This window comes from Pseudorasbora parva, chromosome 8, assembly GCF_024679245.1.
Source record: "Pseudorasbora parva isolate DD20220531a chromosome 8, ASM2467924v1, whole genome shotgun sequence".
NCBI classification, from domain to species: Eukaryota; Metazoa; Chordata; class Actinopteri; order Cypriniformes; family Gobionidae; genus Pseudorasbora; species Pseudorasbora parva.
Window position 1 is genome coordinate 11308994 of NC_090179.1, and position 14971 is coordinate 11323964.

The window sequence follows — 14971 nt, forward strand, 5'->3', positions numbered from 1 at the left end:
GGGTGAGGGATTAATGTGAAAATTTTCATTTTTGGGTGAACTTTAAACATGTTTTTAGCGTTTATAAAAGTATTGGTGAATCAGTCTCGCCAGACTCTTTGTGTAAAATTGCTTATTCCCTTAGCAATATTGTTTTGGTTTTATTTTATATTTATACTTCTTATATTGCTTATGTACATGTTATTCAATACAAACAGCAAGAGACAAATAGATAATTAACTAAATAGAGTAAATAATTTAAAACAGAAGAATCTGACCAATCAGAGAAAACGTCTGGGCCACTAGGCCACTCCCATTTAGTTTTGCACTTTAGTTCTATTGGCCGCTCTGGCCGTTTTGTTTCTACGCTAGAAACGCGTGAACAGATTAGTCATGATTACTCATACGGACAGAAGCGGGCGGGGCGCGCGTCCCTCCATGTGTTTACAGCAGCCACTGAAGTGACGCGTCGCGTCTCAGCGCGCACAGCTGCACCACTTTCCGCCGCTTTCCTGTGAACTCGCTTCTTAAGAATGGAAAACATACTTATACGTTCCAGATGACGGCTCGTACACCTTTATACTATGTCTAAGAAAGTAGATTGTTGTTGTCGTATTATTACTGTTTATGACCATGGCTGCGTCGCAGCGCGCGAGAAACTCTGAAGTTAAACAGAGCGAAACATGGAAGCGTCACATTATTAGACAGCTGAAAAATCGCAACAGGACACAGACGAGCGTCTTCCAGGACATCATAGAGTCATGTAAGCTTTATTAATGCTGTTAATGTCAGTTCACTTATTAAAGCAGTGCACTGCTATGAGAAGGAGGAAACTGTTTTGGATTGGATGTTAGGATTTTTCATCTATCTTGTCTTATGGTTGATACTCCATATTATTTATATATATATATATATATATATATATATATATATATATATATATATATATATATATATATATATATATATATATATATATATATATATATAATTATTATTAAATGTGGTATGCTATATTTATTACTAAATGTGGTATACATACTATATTTATTGATTTAGTTTTATTACTAGTTTTATGACATCATTATAATGTAAAGTTTATATGAAATGCCTCAGTGCTCCAATTTTGTGAATGCTTATGTGGCTCTAAGAATAGAATATGTGACTTAACTGTAGTTCCAATTTGCACATCTCGACTATGATCCAGACTGATCTTAAGGAAATTCTGAATTTTGCAAGTTCTCGCTCATTCTGTGAATCTTGACGCTTGGGTGCAAATGGAAAATCTCAGTAACAAACACACTTGGGGTGCATGTAAACATCAGCTCTTTAAAGCAAATATTAGCATGATGCTCTTGATGTATGTTCAGAAGTTAGTCTTGTTGTTCTTCTTCTAGATCACAGTTTGCTGGAGAAGTCCAAGCAAAGAGCCCTCATAACGAAAGGCATTCTGGGATCCGGGTCAAGGTAACCTTTGCTTTGAGTCATAATATGCTTTGACTTACACTGTAAAAAGTGACTGACCCTAGAAAATGTCATTCGTTGGATATTTTTGACTCGAATAAAGCATTTCGACATTTTTAGACTGTAATAAATGATGAATTACTGCACATAATTCACTATAATTACACTGTAACAATGACACCTTAAAGGGTTAGTTCACCCAAAAATGAAAATTAGCCCATGATTTACTCACCCTCAAGTCATCCTAGTTGTTTTTATGACATTCTTCTTTCAGACAAATAAAATCAGAGTTATATTTAAAAAATGTCCTGGCTCCTCCAAGCTTTATAGTAGCAGTGAAGGGATGTTTCTGTTTTTGAAGTCCATAAAAGTGCATCTGTCCATCATAAAAGTGCTCCACGCGGCTCCGAAGGATTAATAAAGACCTTCTGAAAGCGAAGTGATGCGTTTGTGAGAGGAAATCTTTTAATATAACTGATTTTATTTGTCTGAAAGAAGACTGTCATATACACCTAGGATGACTTGAGGGTGAGTAAATCATGGGCTAATGTTCATTTTTTGGTGATTTATCCCTTTAAGGTGTCATTATTACAGTGTGATTATATGTACTGAGTAATATTAATTAACTACATGTACTTACTATACGAATAGGATGTATTTAAGGGTTAGTTGCATGTAATAATGCATAATTTACTGTTATTACTATAGTAACTACATGTAACAATGACACTGTAAAATAAAATGTTTCCTGTCATTTTTTTTGTTCCCATCATGTGTTTTTGAGAACACAGAATGCCAGAATCTAAACACGTAGTGCTTACCACCCACAGTAATAGCAGGGATTCTTTGAAGTATAAATAACACTATAATAAATCTTTTTCTGCTCTTGATTTCATTCATTGATTTGTGTTTTTTGGTCCCTGCAGGCCCTCAGCGGTCCCCTCATCTGAAGATTTGTTGACGTCTCTAAAGACGACCACCGGTGAGGTATGAGATGGTGGTATTTGTGGGAAAAACAGAATCAGCCTCTCCCATAAGAAAGCAGTTTGATGATTGGATTACAAGTGAACATTTATAGAACAAACTGAATTTTATGGCACAAGTTGTGACCTGTTTCACTAAACAGGTTTACAAGTTGGCCTGCTGTTATCTCGTCCGGTTAGCAGACAGTCAGCCATCAAACCACCTGAACGGATGGCATTTCACCTGTAATACCAAAGCATGTAGTTAAAGTTATAGTCAGTGATCGCAATAGTCTGAGCTTCGAGCATAACCAGTTCTTACACCTACATCTCGCATTGAAGCTGTCCTAATTTTTGTGAAAGCATGTGATAAAACCTGCTGCATATCTTTGCTTCATCAACACACAGGTCCTCTCCCCTATATCCAGCTATTTAAGCTATAGAAAACTCCTTTAAACATGTCATGTATCAATATAAAAAAAAGTGGCCAGCTACACTGTCTGAGTTTATCTTCCTACACTATTTTTCCCCCTGCTGAAATATGATGTTTTTTGGCTTTCCAATTGTTTTTGTTCTTGCAGCTTGCATACCAAGTGGTGGAACTGCAGCAGCGACTCCAGACAAAGGAAGTGACACTGGATGAACAACATACCAAGTAAACCTTATTCTTTTATGGCACAAAAACAGGAAAAGATGCTAAATGTACATCATTCTCAGCACCCTTTAAATGGCTCACTTTCCAAAAATAGGGCACAATTTGCTGACTCATGATTTTAAAGCGTTAGAGGCACAAATATAAAAAAAATATCTGATTGGTCAGAAATAGATATGTGGTTGATACATGGTTATTGAAGATAACAATGAACATACATACAATAAAGCACATCAAATGCCCGACCCACATTTTTAAATGTAAATAAAATTGATTGTATTTGTCACATATAATTTTTAAATCGTTCATCCCTGTTACCTGTGGTATTGTAATATAACAAATATATTACAGAAATATTTTTATTTGATATATATGAACTGATTTTGTGCTCTTATATGGTATTTTGGTTATAGGTTTATTTAAAATTGCAACCATGTTATATATGTTTTTGAAAGAAGTCTCATGCGCATCAAGCCTGCATTTGAGGCAACGTGGGGGAGAGGACGCTGGCGTTGTCTTGTCTGTGTTCGCCGCTTCTCCACCCACAAATCATGTTAATGTACTAGGCTATTAGATTTAGATTTTATTTTATTTTCTTATGTTTGTGACTAGTCTAACAGTCTGAGCTACAATTGGGGCTGTTGCTGATTGCTGGCAGCCACTGAGAGGACGTTGTTCGTCGTTTCGCCGTTTTCCACAGCTTCTCTAATGTTTATGTTTGAATTGCTGCGGTTGGTTGGTTCTGGTTTGGAGGACATTTGATGTTTCTCGCCGCGACTGCTCACTGGTGGTCTCCCTTGGGCTTAAGCTGCATGGTGGCTGAAGTTTGCACCGGGCTAGCGTCATCTGGGCCATCGTAATCGGCGTCCGGCATGATGTTGGGATGTTCCGCTTCTCGGCTGCGCCGCTGTTCCGTCCTGCATCGCGGCCGTGGAGCAGCTTGGACTTCTGCGCCGACCCCGATGTGTCCACAGAAGTGCCCGGAGGAATGTTCTGCCTCCTGCATGGTGCTGCAGCGATCCCCATCGTTTGAATCGTCATGAAGACCCATCATCTGGTCTTCAGCTGTCCTGGCTCGGCGATGTCATCAGGACACTGCCGCTGGGAGAAATTTAAAACATGGAGTGGACCACAGTGTGCTGCGGAGCTAACAGAGACTTCCACCATCAGCTGTTTTCTGTTCACCATCAGCTCTGTTTCTGTTCACCATCAGCTCTGTTTCTGTTCACCATCAGCTCTGTTTCTGTTCACCATCAGCTCTGTTTCTGTTCACCATCAGCTCTTTCTGTTCTGTTTTCTGTGTTGGTTAATTGTTTGTAGTATTCTATATTTTTACTTGTTATTCTTTTTTTTGTTTGTTATTTTTTCCCCCCTTTGTTGCACTTTGAGATTCTTCGGAATGAAAAGTGCATTATAAATAAAATCTATTATTATTATTATTATTTGTTTGATCCAAAACAAGTAATATTGTTAAATACTATTACAATGTAAAATAATGGGTTTCAATTTTAATATACTTTAATATATAATTTATTCATGTGCTCAAAGCTGAATTTTCATCAGCCATTAATCCAGCATCACGTGATCCTTTAGAAATCATTCTAACATGCTCATTTATTAATTTAGTATCAATAAACACTTTTTTTTTAAAGCTGTGATAGAACAGCAATTATTTAAAATACATTTTTTTGTAACAATATACACTACCTTAAAAAAAAAAAAAAAAGATCTCTATATATATATATATATATATATATATATATATATATATATATATATATATATATATATATATATATATATATATATATATATATATATTAATACTTTTAAATATCAAGGGTGTGTAAAATTGATTTGATTTGGAAAATGTATTTATATTATTAGAAAAGATTTCTTATATACTGATATACATATATTCCTAAAGTATTGGAAAGTGGGAACCATTTATCAGTTTATCTTGCATATCTATAATGATTTTGTTTTTTAATAGGCTATTTGAAGTCCAAAAGCATCTCAGCAGTCTGGCCTCAGAGCACAATGCGCTTCAGGAACGTGTGGCTGAGGTGCAGACTGGAAACCGACTCCTAAAACAAAAATATGATTCTCTGCTGGAGCGGCACCAGGACATGGAGAGGACATACCGACAAGAGAAGCTCCACAGCGCCGAGATCCTGGAGAACATGATCCAAATAAAACAGCAGGCCGCTGTCCGCATGAACCATCGTAATGAGAAGAGAGTGAGGTCAGAGGGCTAATGGGACGCTTGTGAAAGGGTTACACACAAGAATTAGCAACACTTCCTCAGACCAATATGCCTTTATAGGTTGTTTGTCGCATCCTTGAAATACGACCCATAGGAGCGTTTACTAAAGTTGCACCCCCATTCGACAATATTTTAATTAATGAAATACGACCCATAGGAGCGTTTAAAAATAAATAAATTGTGCTCCTATTGACAGCAGGACACTATCATTTTACAACCTTTTTTTCCCTTTTATCTGCATTACATTTCAGGTTTTGCATAGCTCAATTGGTAAAGCATTGCAATATACAACTACATGTGATCAAGCAATTGTGAGTTTAATCCCAGGGAACACTTGTGCTCATAAAGTGTGTATGCACTATAATTCACTGGGTAGGTTTAGGGATGGGGTGGGTGTAGGTGTAAATAAAAAAAAATATTTTTGCTAAATGGAAATATGACAAATGGTAAAGTTAAAATGAACACGCATTAAAATGAACACGCATTTATTGATAACAAGAGTCATACGTCAATTCATGACGTCAGACGTAACACGACACTGTAATTATGTTTACGTCTGCTAGAGGGTGCATGACTTGAAAACATAAATAAAGATCGTAATAAGGTGCTTGAAAAACAACCTAATGAGTCGTTTTTTTTGGAGGACAGTTTGAGAATTAGAAATACAAACCTCATTCCAAAAAAGTTGGGACACTGTACAAATTGTGAATAAAAAAGAATGCAAATCTCATAAACTCATATTTTATTCACAATATAATATAGATAACATATCAAATGTTAAAAATGAGACATTTTGAAATGTCATGCCAAATATTGGCTAATTTTGGATTTCATGAGAGCTACACATTCCAAAAAAGTTGGGACAAGTTGGACAAAAGGCTGGAAAAGTTAAGTGTACATATAAGGATCAGCTGGAAGACCAGTTTGCAACTTATTAAGGTCTGGATTTTATGGTATGTGTGCGGGCAGTCGTCCGTGAGGGGCTGCCCGCGTTTTATTAGGCTATGTGTGTGCGGGCAGTCGTCCGTGAGGGGCTGCCCACGTTTTATTAGGCTATGTGTGTGCGGGCAGTCGTCCGTGAGGGGCTGCCCGCGTTTTATTAGGCTATGTGTGTGCGGGCAGTCGTCCGTGAGGGGCTGCCCGCGTTTTATTAGGCTATGTGTGTGCGGGCAGTCGTCCGTGAGGGGCTGCCCACGTTTTATTAGGCTATGTGTGTGCGGGCAGTCGTCCGTGAGGGGCTGCCCGCGTTTTATTAGGCTATGTGTGTGCGGGCAGTCGTCCGTGAGGGGCTGCCCGCGTTTCATTAGGCTATGTGTGTGCGGGCAGTCGTCCGTGAGGGGCTGCCCGCGTTTTATTAGGCTATGTGTGTGCGGGCAGTCGTCCGTGAGGGGCTGCCCACGTTTTATTAGGCTATGTGTGTGCGGGCAGTCGTCCGTGAGGGGCTGCCCGCGTTTTATTAGGCTATGTGTGTGCCGGCAGTCGTCCGTGAGGGGCTGCCCGCGTTTTATTAGGCTATGTGTGTGCGGGCAGTCGTCCGTGAGGGGCTGCCCACGTTTTATTAGGCTATGTGTGTGCGGGCAGTCTTCTGTGAGGGGCTGCCCACGTTTTATTAGGCTATGTGTGTGCGGGCAGTCGTCCGTGAGGGGCTGCCCACGTTTTATTAGGCTATGTGTGTGCGGGCAGTCGTCCGTGAGGGGCTGCCCGCGTTTTATTAGGCTATGTGTGTGCGGGCAGTCGTCCGTGAGGGGCTGCCCACGTTTTATTAGGCTATGTGTGTGCGGGCAGTCGTCCGTGAGGGGCTGCCCACGTTTTATTAGGCTATGTGTGTGCGGGCAGTCTTCTGTGAGGGGCTGCCCACGGTTTACATTTTCGTTTTGTTTATTTATTTTGAAATTAAAGTTTGTTGAATAAATAGAGCCTCTCAGAGCGGCAGTGTCTCTCAGAAGTCAATATGGGCAGAGGATCACCAATTCCCCAAATGATGCGACAAAAAATAGTGAAGCAATATCAGAAAGGAGTTTCTCAGAGAAAAATTGCAAAGAGTTTGAAGTTATCATCATCTAGAGTGCATACTATCATCCAAAGATTTAGAGAATCTGGAACAATCTCTGTGCATAAGGGTCAAGGCCAGAAAACCATACTGGATGCTGTGATCTACCGGCCCTTAGACGGCACTGCATCACATACAGGAGTGCTACTGTAATGGAAATCACAACATGTGCTCAGGAATACTTCCAGAAAACATTGTCGGTGAACACAGTCCCCCCCGTGCCATTTGCTGTAGCCGGCTAAAACTATATAGGTCAAAAAAAGAAGCCATATCTAAACATGATCCAGAAGTGCGGCCGTTTTCTCTGGGCCGAGGCTCATTTAAAATGGGCTGTGGCAAAGTGGAAAACTGTTCTGTGGTCAAACGAATTAAAACTTGAAGTTGTTTTTGGAAAACTGGGACGCCATGTCATCCGGACTAAAGAGGACAAGGACAACCCAAGTTGTTCTCAGCACTCAGTTCAGAAGCCTGCATCTCTGATGGTATGGGGTTGCATGAGTGCGTGTGGCATGGGCAGCTTACACATCTGGAAAGGCGCCATCAATGCTAAAAGGTATATCCAAGTTCTAGAACAACATATGCTCCCATACAGACGTCGTCTCCTTCAGGGAAGACCTTGCGTTTTCCAACATGACGATGTCAGACCACATTCTGCATCAATTCCAACATCATGGCTATGAAGAACGAGGGTTGGAGTACTGGAATGGCCAGCCTAATGTCCGGATCTTTCACCCATTGAAAACATTTGGCCAACATAAAGAGGAAGATGCCACAAAGAAGACTTAAGACAGTTGAGCAACTAGAAGTCTGTATTAGACAACATTTATATTCCTAAACTAGAACAACTTGTCTCCTCAGTCCCCAGATGTTTGCAGGCTGTTATAAAAAAGAAGAGGGGATGCCACACAGTGGTATACACGGCCTTGTCCCAACTTTTTAAATGTTGATGCCATGAAATTTAAAATCAACTTATTTTCCCCGTACAATTATACATTTTCTCAGTTTAAACATTTGATGTCATCTATGTTGTATTCTGAATAAAATATTGAAATTTGAAATTTCCACATCCTTGCATTCTGTTTTTATTCACAATTTGTACAGTGTCCCAACTTTTTTGGAATCAGGTTTGTAGTAATAATTTGATCTAGTACTGGTTTGAATCGCATTGACCTTTTTGATTATTTTAAATAACTGCTTTTGTGTTTGACACAAGAAAATCAGTCATACTGTTGTGATTAGTCTACTCTGCTCTGATTGGTCAGATGACCCAGTCTGTTGTGATTAGTCTACTCTGCTCCGATTGGTCAGATGACCCAGTCTGTTGTGATTAGTCTACTCTGCTCTGATTGGTCAGATGACCCAGTCTGTTGTGATTGATCTACTCTGCTCCGATTGGTTAGATGACCCAGTTTGTTGTGATTGGTTGTGATGCAGTATTTTCATATCTGATTTGAGCTTTGGATGCATTAATTTTTTTTAACTTGACCAACTACACACATTTGCAACACGCCGACCGGATGTGATGTATTTCAATCAGATCGGTGTAGAATTATTAATACTTACTAATATTTTTAATGTTGTCTGACACCGTATTTCCACAAAAATTATTGAAGGTTATTATTTATCCTATATGCATAGCTGTTTTTTTTTTGCATTAATTTATTGGTCCCACCATGGTGAGAGTTCAGATGGATAAAGGCTCTTCCTTTACTGGAGATGCCAAAAGAAATATTTCAAGTCAATGTGAGCAAAACATTAGCTTGAATATTAGCCTACTGTTTAGTGCAAGAGATGTGTCTTAACTGGAGGATTTCCATTACAATGTGGGAGCTAGAAGTTCTACATTATTAATAGTGTTTAAAGTCATTGTACTGTACGCAACATCTGTCAGCAATGAATTAGACTCCAAGGCTGTTGTCACACAACAGTAGAAACATCATGTGTCAAAAGTCAATGGCTTGGAAGATGGTTAATGTAGTTAATGAACTGGTGTTTCGTTAAACAAAGGCCATATTTCAAAGTTCACTGAGCACATTCTCTCCGCTGCTGTGCTTTTCTGCTGGCAGCCTATTTGTAGGTTTCTTTTTGCCTAAATCTTGAGATCAAATTCCATAAGCGCCACATTGATCACTTGATCACATTTCCTCTTATTTCTTAGAGCCAGAGAGGCCAGTCTTCACAAAGAGCTTCAGATGGCTGCCAGTACAAATTTGAATATCAATGAGTAAGTAACAACTGTATAAAGCGACACTGCAACGTTGATCTGACTTCATGTCGATCCAAAAGCACAAAAGATTAAATGTTATTCATGTATTTATATTTCACAAACAAAGAAAGTCATGTGGGTTTGGAATGGCATGAGGGTGAGTAAGTGATTTAAAGATTAACTATTTCATCAGCGTATGAGGGTAGCATCAACACTATGAAGTCAACATTTGGATCCTCATGAATTGAGTTTTTGTATTCTGAGATATTTCTTTGATGGTTTTGCTTTCACTTGTCAGAGAGTCTGGTAATGTGTCACCCTCCAAACCATCATCCCCTAAATGTGAAACTGCAGAGAGAGTCGAGAGATCACATGGACCACTTTTCAGGTAACGGTAGTGCTGCTTATGAATAGTTAGTGACTAACCACCTATTGTATCCATTCTTCTTCTTCTCCTCCTCCTCCTTCTTCTTCTTCTTCTTCTTCTTCTTCTTCTTCTTCTTCTTCTTCTTCTTCTTCTTCTTCTTCTTCTTCTTCTTCTTCTTCTTCTTCTTCTTCTTCTTCTTCTTCTTCTACTCCTACTCCTACTCCTACTCCTACTCCTACTCCTACTCCTACTCCTTCTCCTTCTCCTTCTTCTCCTTCTTCTCCTCCTTCTTCTCCTCCTCCTTCTTCTTCTTCTCCTTCTTCTTCTTCTCCTTCTTCTTCTTCTTCTTCTCCTCCTTCTCCTTCTCCTTCTTCACTTTCTCCTCCTTCATCTTCTTCTTCTTCCTCTCCTTCTTCTTTGTCTAAAACATTAACCACAGCAATTTTGGATTCTCTAACTTAATCCATCTAGCACCACCAACTGTTTGTGCTAATCACTTTTGAACCATAAGGGGTTAAAAGCAAAATTATGTTTCCTCTGAGTTATCGGCTCAAGACAATTCGATTAAGACAATTCCTACTTTTTCGACTTTTTTAGCTAATTCAATTGAAGGCAGTATCTCCACAATGCTTTAGCGTATAGAGATGAGTCTTAGTACATGCCATCATAACCAGAGACTACATGCAGAGTTTCGGCACAGCTTCACTTACTAGTCAAGAGATATGATTTTTTTTTTTTTGGCTTATAACTTCTGAACAGTTTGCCCAAAAATCATTTTGATTTAGTGTAGCATACAGATGAGTCAAATCATATCCAGGTTTACCATATCGGCCATTTTGATTTCATGGTGGTCATTGTCTGCTCACACTGGCCACACAACATATATTTGGGAACAGTCTCAACTGTTGGTCAAAAGGGATAAGCAATTTAATCATTGTATTTGTGATTTTTCAGCAATTTTGACAAATAATCTAAAAATGTCTTTGATAACTCATTGAGCTTTTTTTGTACTTGGGCCCAATAATTGCTGCTTGCAGCTATATTTATTACAGTGAATCTTGATCTTTCACTTCCAAGTTCTTCAATTTGTTTTTCTCTGTGTCAACTTGTCATTTTTCTCAGGTCTGCTTCAGCTACGTCCCCCCGCATCATCAGCTCCATCAGAGGACTCTTTGAGTAAGTTTTCTTAAAACCCCTTAAAGCTCTGACGTATCACTATAGCCTAAGTTAGGAGTGCTGGGGAATGTTACTTTTAAAAGTCACTTTTTTCATTACTCAGAAAAAAAAAACTAAGCAAGTTTAATGCTATTCAAAATGCATTTTTTTTTTGCTTCAGACAAGTACCTCTCTGACACAGAAACACATACACCTAAACCTTTATGAGAAACATTATTATTATGCTGCGTTCATTCCATGCCATAATTACGGTAATCACAAGATGAAAATCTGTGGCAATCTAATGGGATTCTACTCTGAGCTGTTCATGTCTCCGGAAATATGCGATCACATGGTACAACTCGGAGCTACAAGTATGTTAACTCTTTTTATAAATTCAAAATCTTTTTATTACTGTCATTTCGGAATTGCGTGAATGCACCTTTTCTCTACGCCGTGCATAATGTCATTAACGGATGTGCCGTTTTACAGTAATTATGCTGCCTTCACATGCTTTTGGGAATGTCCCACTTCGTGATTACAAGCTTGTTGCGTTCAAGTGCTTTGCAGTCGAAAAGAATAGGGATAAGGGAAGATATCTGGTTTATTCTTCCCTATTTATTGGGGAAATCCTATTGAAGCCAAAGTGTATTGAGGATATAACATTTTCTATAAAATGTAGCATTATATTTGTCGATGACTATTTAAACATTCACCGCACTATCTATATAGTAAGCTTGCTGACAATTCTGGAATTTCAATCAAACACAGGCTATTTTTCATTGTGTATAAACCATACAATACATTTAAAATTATTATTAGAATAGAAAGAATAGCAGTCACAGCAGCAATCGTTCTCCCGTCCTCCATGCTTTAAGTTTATGCCACGGCCATTTTGGGAAATATGATTATGATAATACTAAATGGTAATATTACAATTAAAATATGATAACATATACTGTACATACAGTGGGGCAAAAAGTATTTAGTCAGCTACCAATTGTGCAAGTTCTCCCACTTTAAAAGATGAGAGAGGCCTGTAATTTTTTATCATAGGTACACTTCAACTATGTCCAAATCAAGAAAATCACATTGTCTGATTTTTAAAGATTTTATTTGCTAATTATGGTGGAAAATAAGTATTTGGTCACCTACTAAAGTTCACCTAAGTACTTTGTTATATACCCTTTGTTGGCAATGAGAGAGGTCAAAGGTTTTCTGTAAGTCTCCACAAGGTTTTTACACACTGTTGCCTGTAGTTTGGCCCATTCCTCCATGCAGATCTCCTCTAGAGCAGTGGTTTTGCTGGGCAACACGGATTTTCAACTCCCTCCAAAGATTTTCTATGGGGTTGAGATCTGGAGACGGGCTAGGCCACTCCAGGACCTTGAAATGCTTCTTACGCAGCCACTCCTTCATTGCCCAGGCGGCGAGTTTGGGATCATTGTCATGCTGAAAGACCCAGCCACTCTTCATCTTCAGTGCCCTAGCTGATGGAAGGAGGTTTTTACTCAAAATCTCACGATACATGGCCCCATTCATTCTTTCCTTTACATGGAACAGTCATCCTGGTCCCTTTGCAGAAAAACAGCCCCAAAGCATGATGTTTCCACTCCCCATGCTTCACAGTAGGTATTGTGCAATTCAGCATTCTTTCTCCTCCAAACAAGTTAAGTTTTTACCAAAAAAGTAATATTTTGGTTTCATCTGACCATATGACATTCTCCCAATCCTCTTCTGGATCATCCAAATGCTCTCTAGCAAACTTCAGACCAGGGCTGAACGATATTCTGTTTTAACATCGACATCGCGATGTGCGCGTGTGCGACAGTCACATTGCCGGAACATGCAATGTGGAGGGTAGTAGCCCACGGTGTATTAAGAGAACCGTAGCACACAGTAAACATGAATTTGTTGCTGGAGTGACATGCACGTTCCTCATGCCTGCACAGTGATTGGTTCGCTGTGCCGCTGCTCACCGCTCACGGCCAAACATTCACTGCTAAAATGCGCGACGAAGAGGATCCGAAGAGGGGAAAAAAAGGTTTGTACAGAAATCATCTTTTTGGGACTATTTCGGCTACATAAAGAAGGATGTTGACCAAAAAGAGCTACTTTGAATGGAGTGTCTTGTGGCCACAAAACAAGAACACACCACCAATTTGTCTGATCACTTAAAAGGGCACCACAAAGATCTTTACAATGAATACAAAGCAGGGCTCGACATTAACGCTTGTCCGGGACATGTGGGTGTTTTGAAGGGACAAGTGAAAGAGAATTTTACTTGACTGACGGACAAGAGCCTAGCTGATTAAAACAAAAAATAACTAGCGAATCACCAAAATGCAAGAATGTTTGTGCATTAATTTAGTGTAAGTGGCAATCGATTGTGGATAATAATATATAATGAACTGATGATAATAAGGTCGCGCTGTTGACGCTCGTGCAGCCTCTCGAGGAGAAACCACAACACTAGAGCGTTTTCCTGAATACCATCACGACTGAAAATGACACTGATTTCATATGACAGTTCCATAAACAACTAATTAACATTCACTTAGTCACTTACATTTTAGATGCAATATTTAGTGTTTTTGTTCTATTTCAGCAGTGAAAATCGTTAACAGCAGAACCGTAACGCGTCTTACTCATAGCAACAAGTGTGAATGATTCAGCGTTTGAATGAATCGTTTGAATGAACGACTCAGTGACTCACTCATTAAGACGGTCACCTGCTGCCACCTACTGGAGGTTTAGTTTCATGTTTGCACATACTTTTCAACATTTCTTAATATCACGGAATGGTAATTATTGACTTTAGCCTGGATTGATGGCTCTCAATATCACAATATATATCGTTGGGGAAAAAAATATTGCAATGTAATTTTTTTCCAATATCGTGCAGCCCTACTTCAGACGGGCCCGGACATGTACTGGCTTAAGCAGGTGGACACGTCTGGCACTGCAGGATTTGAGTCCCTGGTGGCGTAGTGTATTACTGATGGTAGCCTTTGTTACTTTGGTCCCAGCTCTGCAGGTCATTCACTAGGTCCCCCTGTGTGGTTCTGGGATTTTTGCTCACCTTTCTTGTGATCATTTTGACCCCACGGGGTGAGATCTTGTGTGGAGCCCCAGATTGAGGGAGATTATCAGTGGTCTTGTATGTCTTTCATTTTCTAATAATTGCTAACACAGTTGATTTCTTCACACCAAGCTGTTTACCTATTGCAGATTCAGTCTTCCCAGCCTAGTGTGGGACTAAAATTTTGTTTCTGGTGTCCTTTGACAGCTCTTTGGTCTTGGCCATGGTGGAGTTTGGAGTCAGACTGTTTGAGGTTGTGGGTGTCTTTTATACTGATAACGAGTTCAAACAGGTGCCATTAATGCAGGTAATGAAGGACAAAGGAACCTCTTAAAGAAGAAGTTACAGGTCTGTGAGAGCCAGAAATCTTGTTTTTTTTTCTGTAGCTGACCAAATACTTATTTTCCACCATAATTTGCAAATAAAATCTTTAAAAATCAAATGTGATTGTCTGGATTTTTTTTCTCATTCTGTCTCATAGTTGAAGTGTACCTATGATGAAAATTGCAGGCCTCTCTCATCTTTTTAAATGGGAGAACTTGCACAAGTGGTGGCTGACTAAATACTTTTTTGCCCCACTGTATGTAACATTAAATATTTTCACATTCACAATTTTTCAAGCAGCTTTAGAGTATTAAACATGCTTTCAATTAGAATTAACTTAAGTTTCTACAATAAAGTGTCTCTCCTGTGTGTTTCATGTTTTACTGAGCCTTCCACCTCCAAGAAGGCAATTATCTCCGATTACCAACGATGGCTCAAAGGTGTTTACCAGCTTTTTGGATTTA

The 14971-nt window shown here is 39.1% G+C and overlaps 1 protein-coding gene across 2 annotated transcripts in view; it reads left to right on the forward strand.

Annotated features, from left to right (window-relative positions):
- The first annotated feature begins 405 nt into the window (after positions 1-405).
- LOC137084136 (protein Atg16l2-like) overlaps positions 406-14971 on the forward strand; it is a 54296-nt gene continuing 39730 nt past the window's right edge. For both annotated transcript variants that reach the window (XR_010906706.1, XM_067450106.1), the window contains exons 1-8: positions 406-742; positions 1377-1446; positions 2370-2430; positions 2987-3060; positions 5051-5302; positions 9532-9597; positions 9878-9967; positions 11069-11122. Coding sequence is in view for 1 of the 2 variants with exons in the window: in XM_067450106.1 (XP_067306207.1) it covers positions 607-742; positions 1377-1446; positions 2370-2430; positions 2987-3060; positions 5051-5302; positions 9532-9597; positions 9878-9967; positions 11069-11122 (803 nt within the window). In the remaining variant the exon portion in view is untranslated. The remainder of the gene's footprint in view (positions 743-1376; positions 1447-2369; positions 2431-2986; positions 3061-5050; positions 5303-9531; positions 9598-9877; positions 9968-11068; positions 11123-14971) is intronic.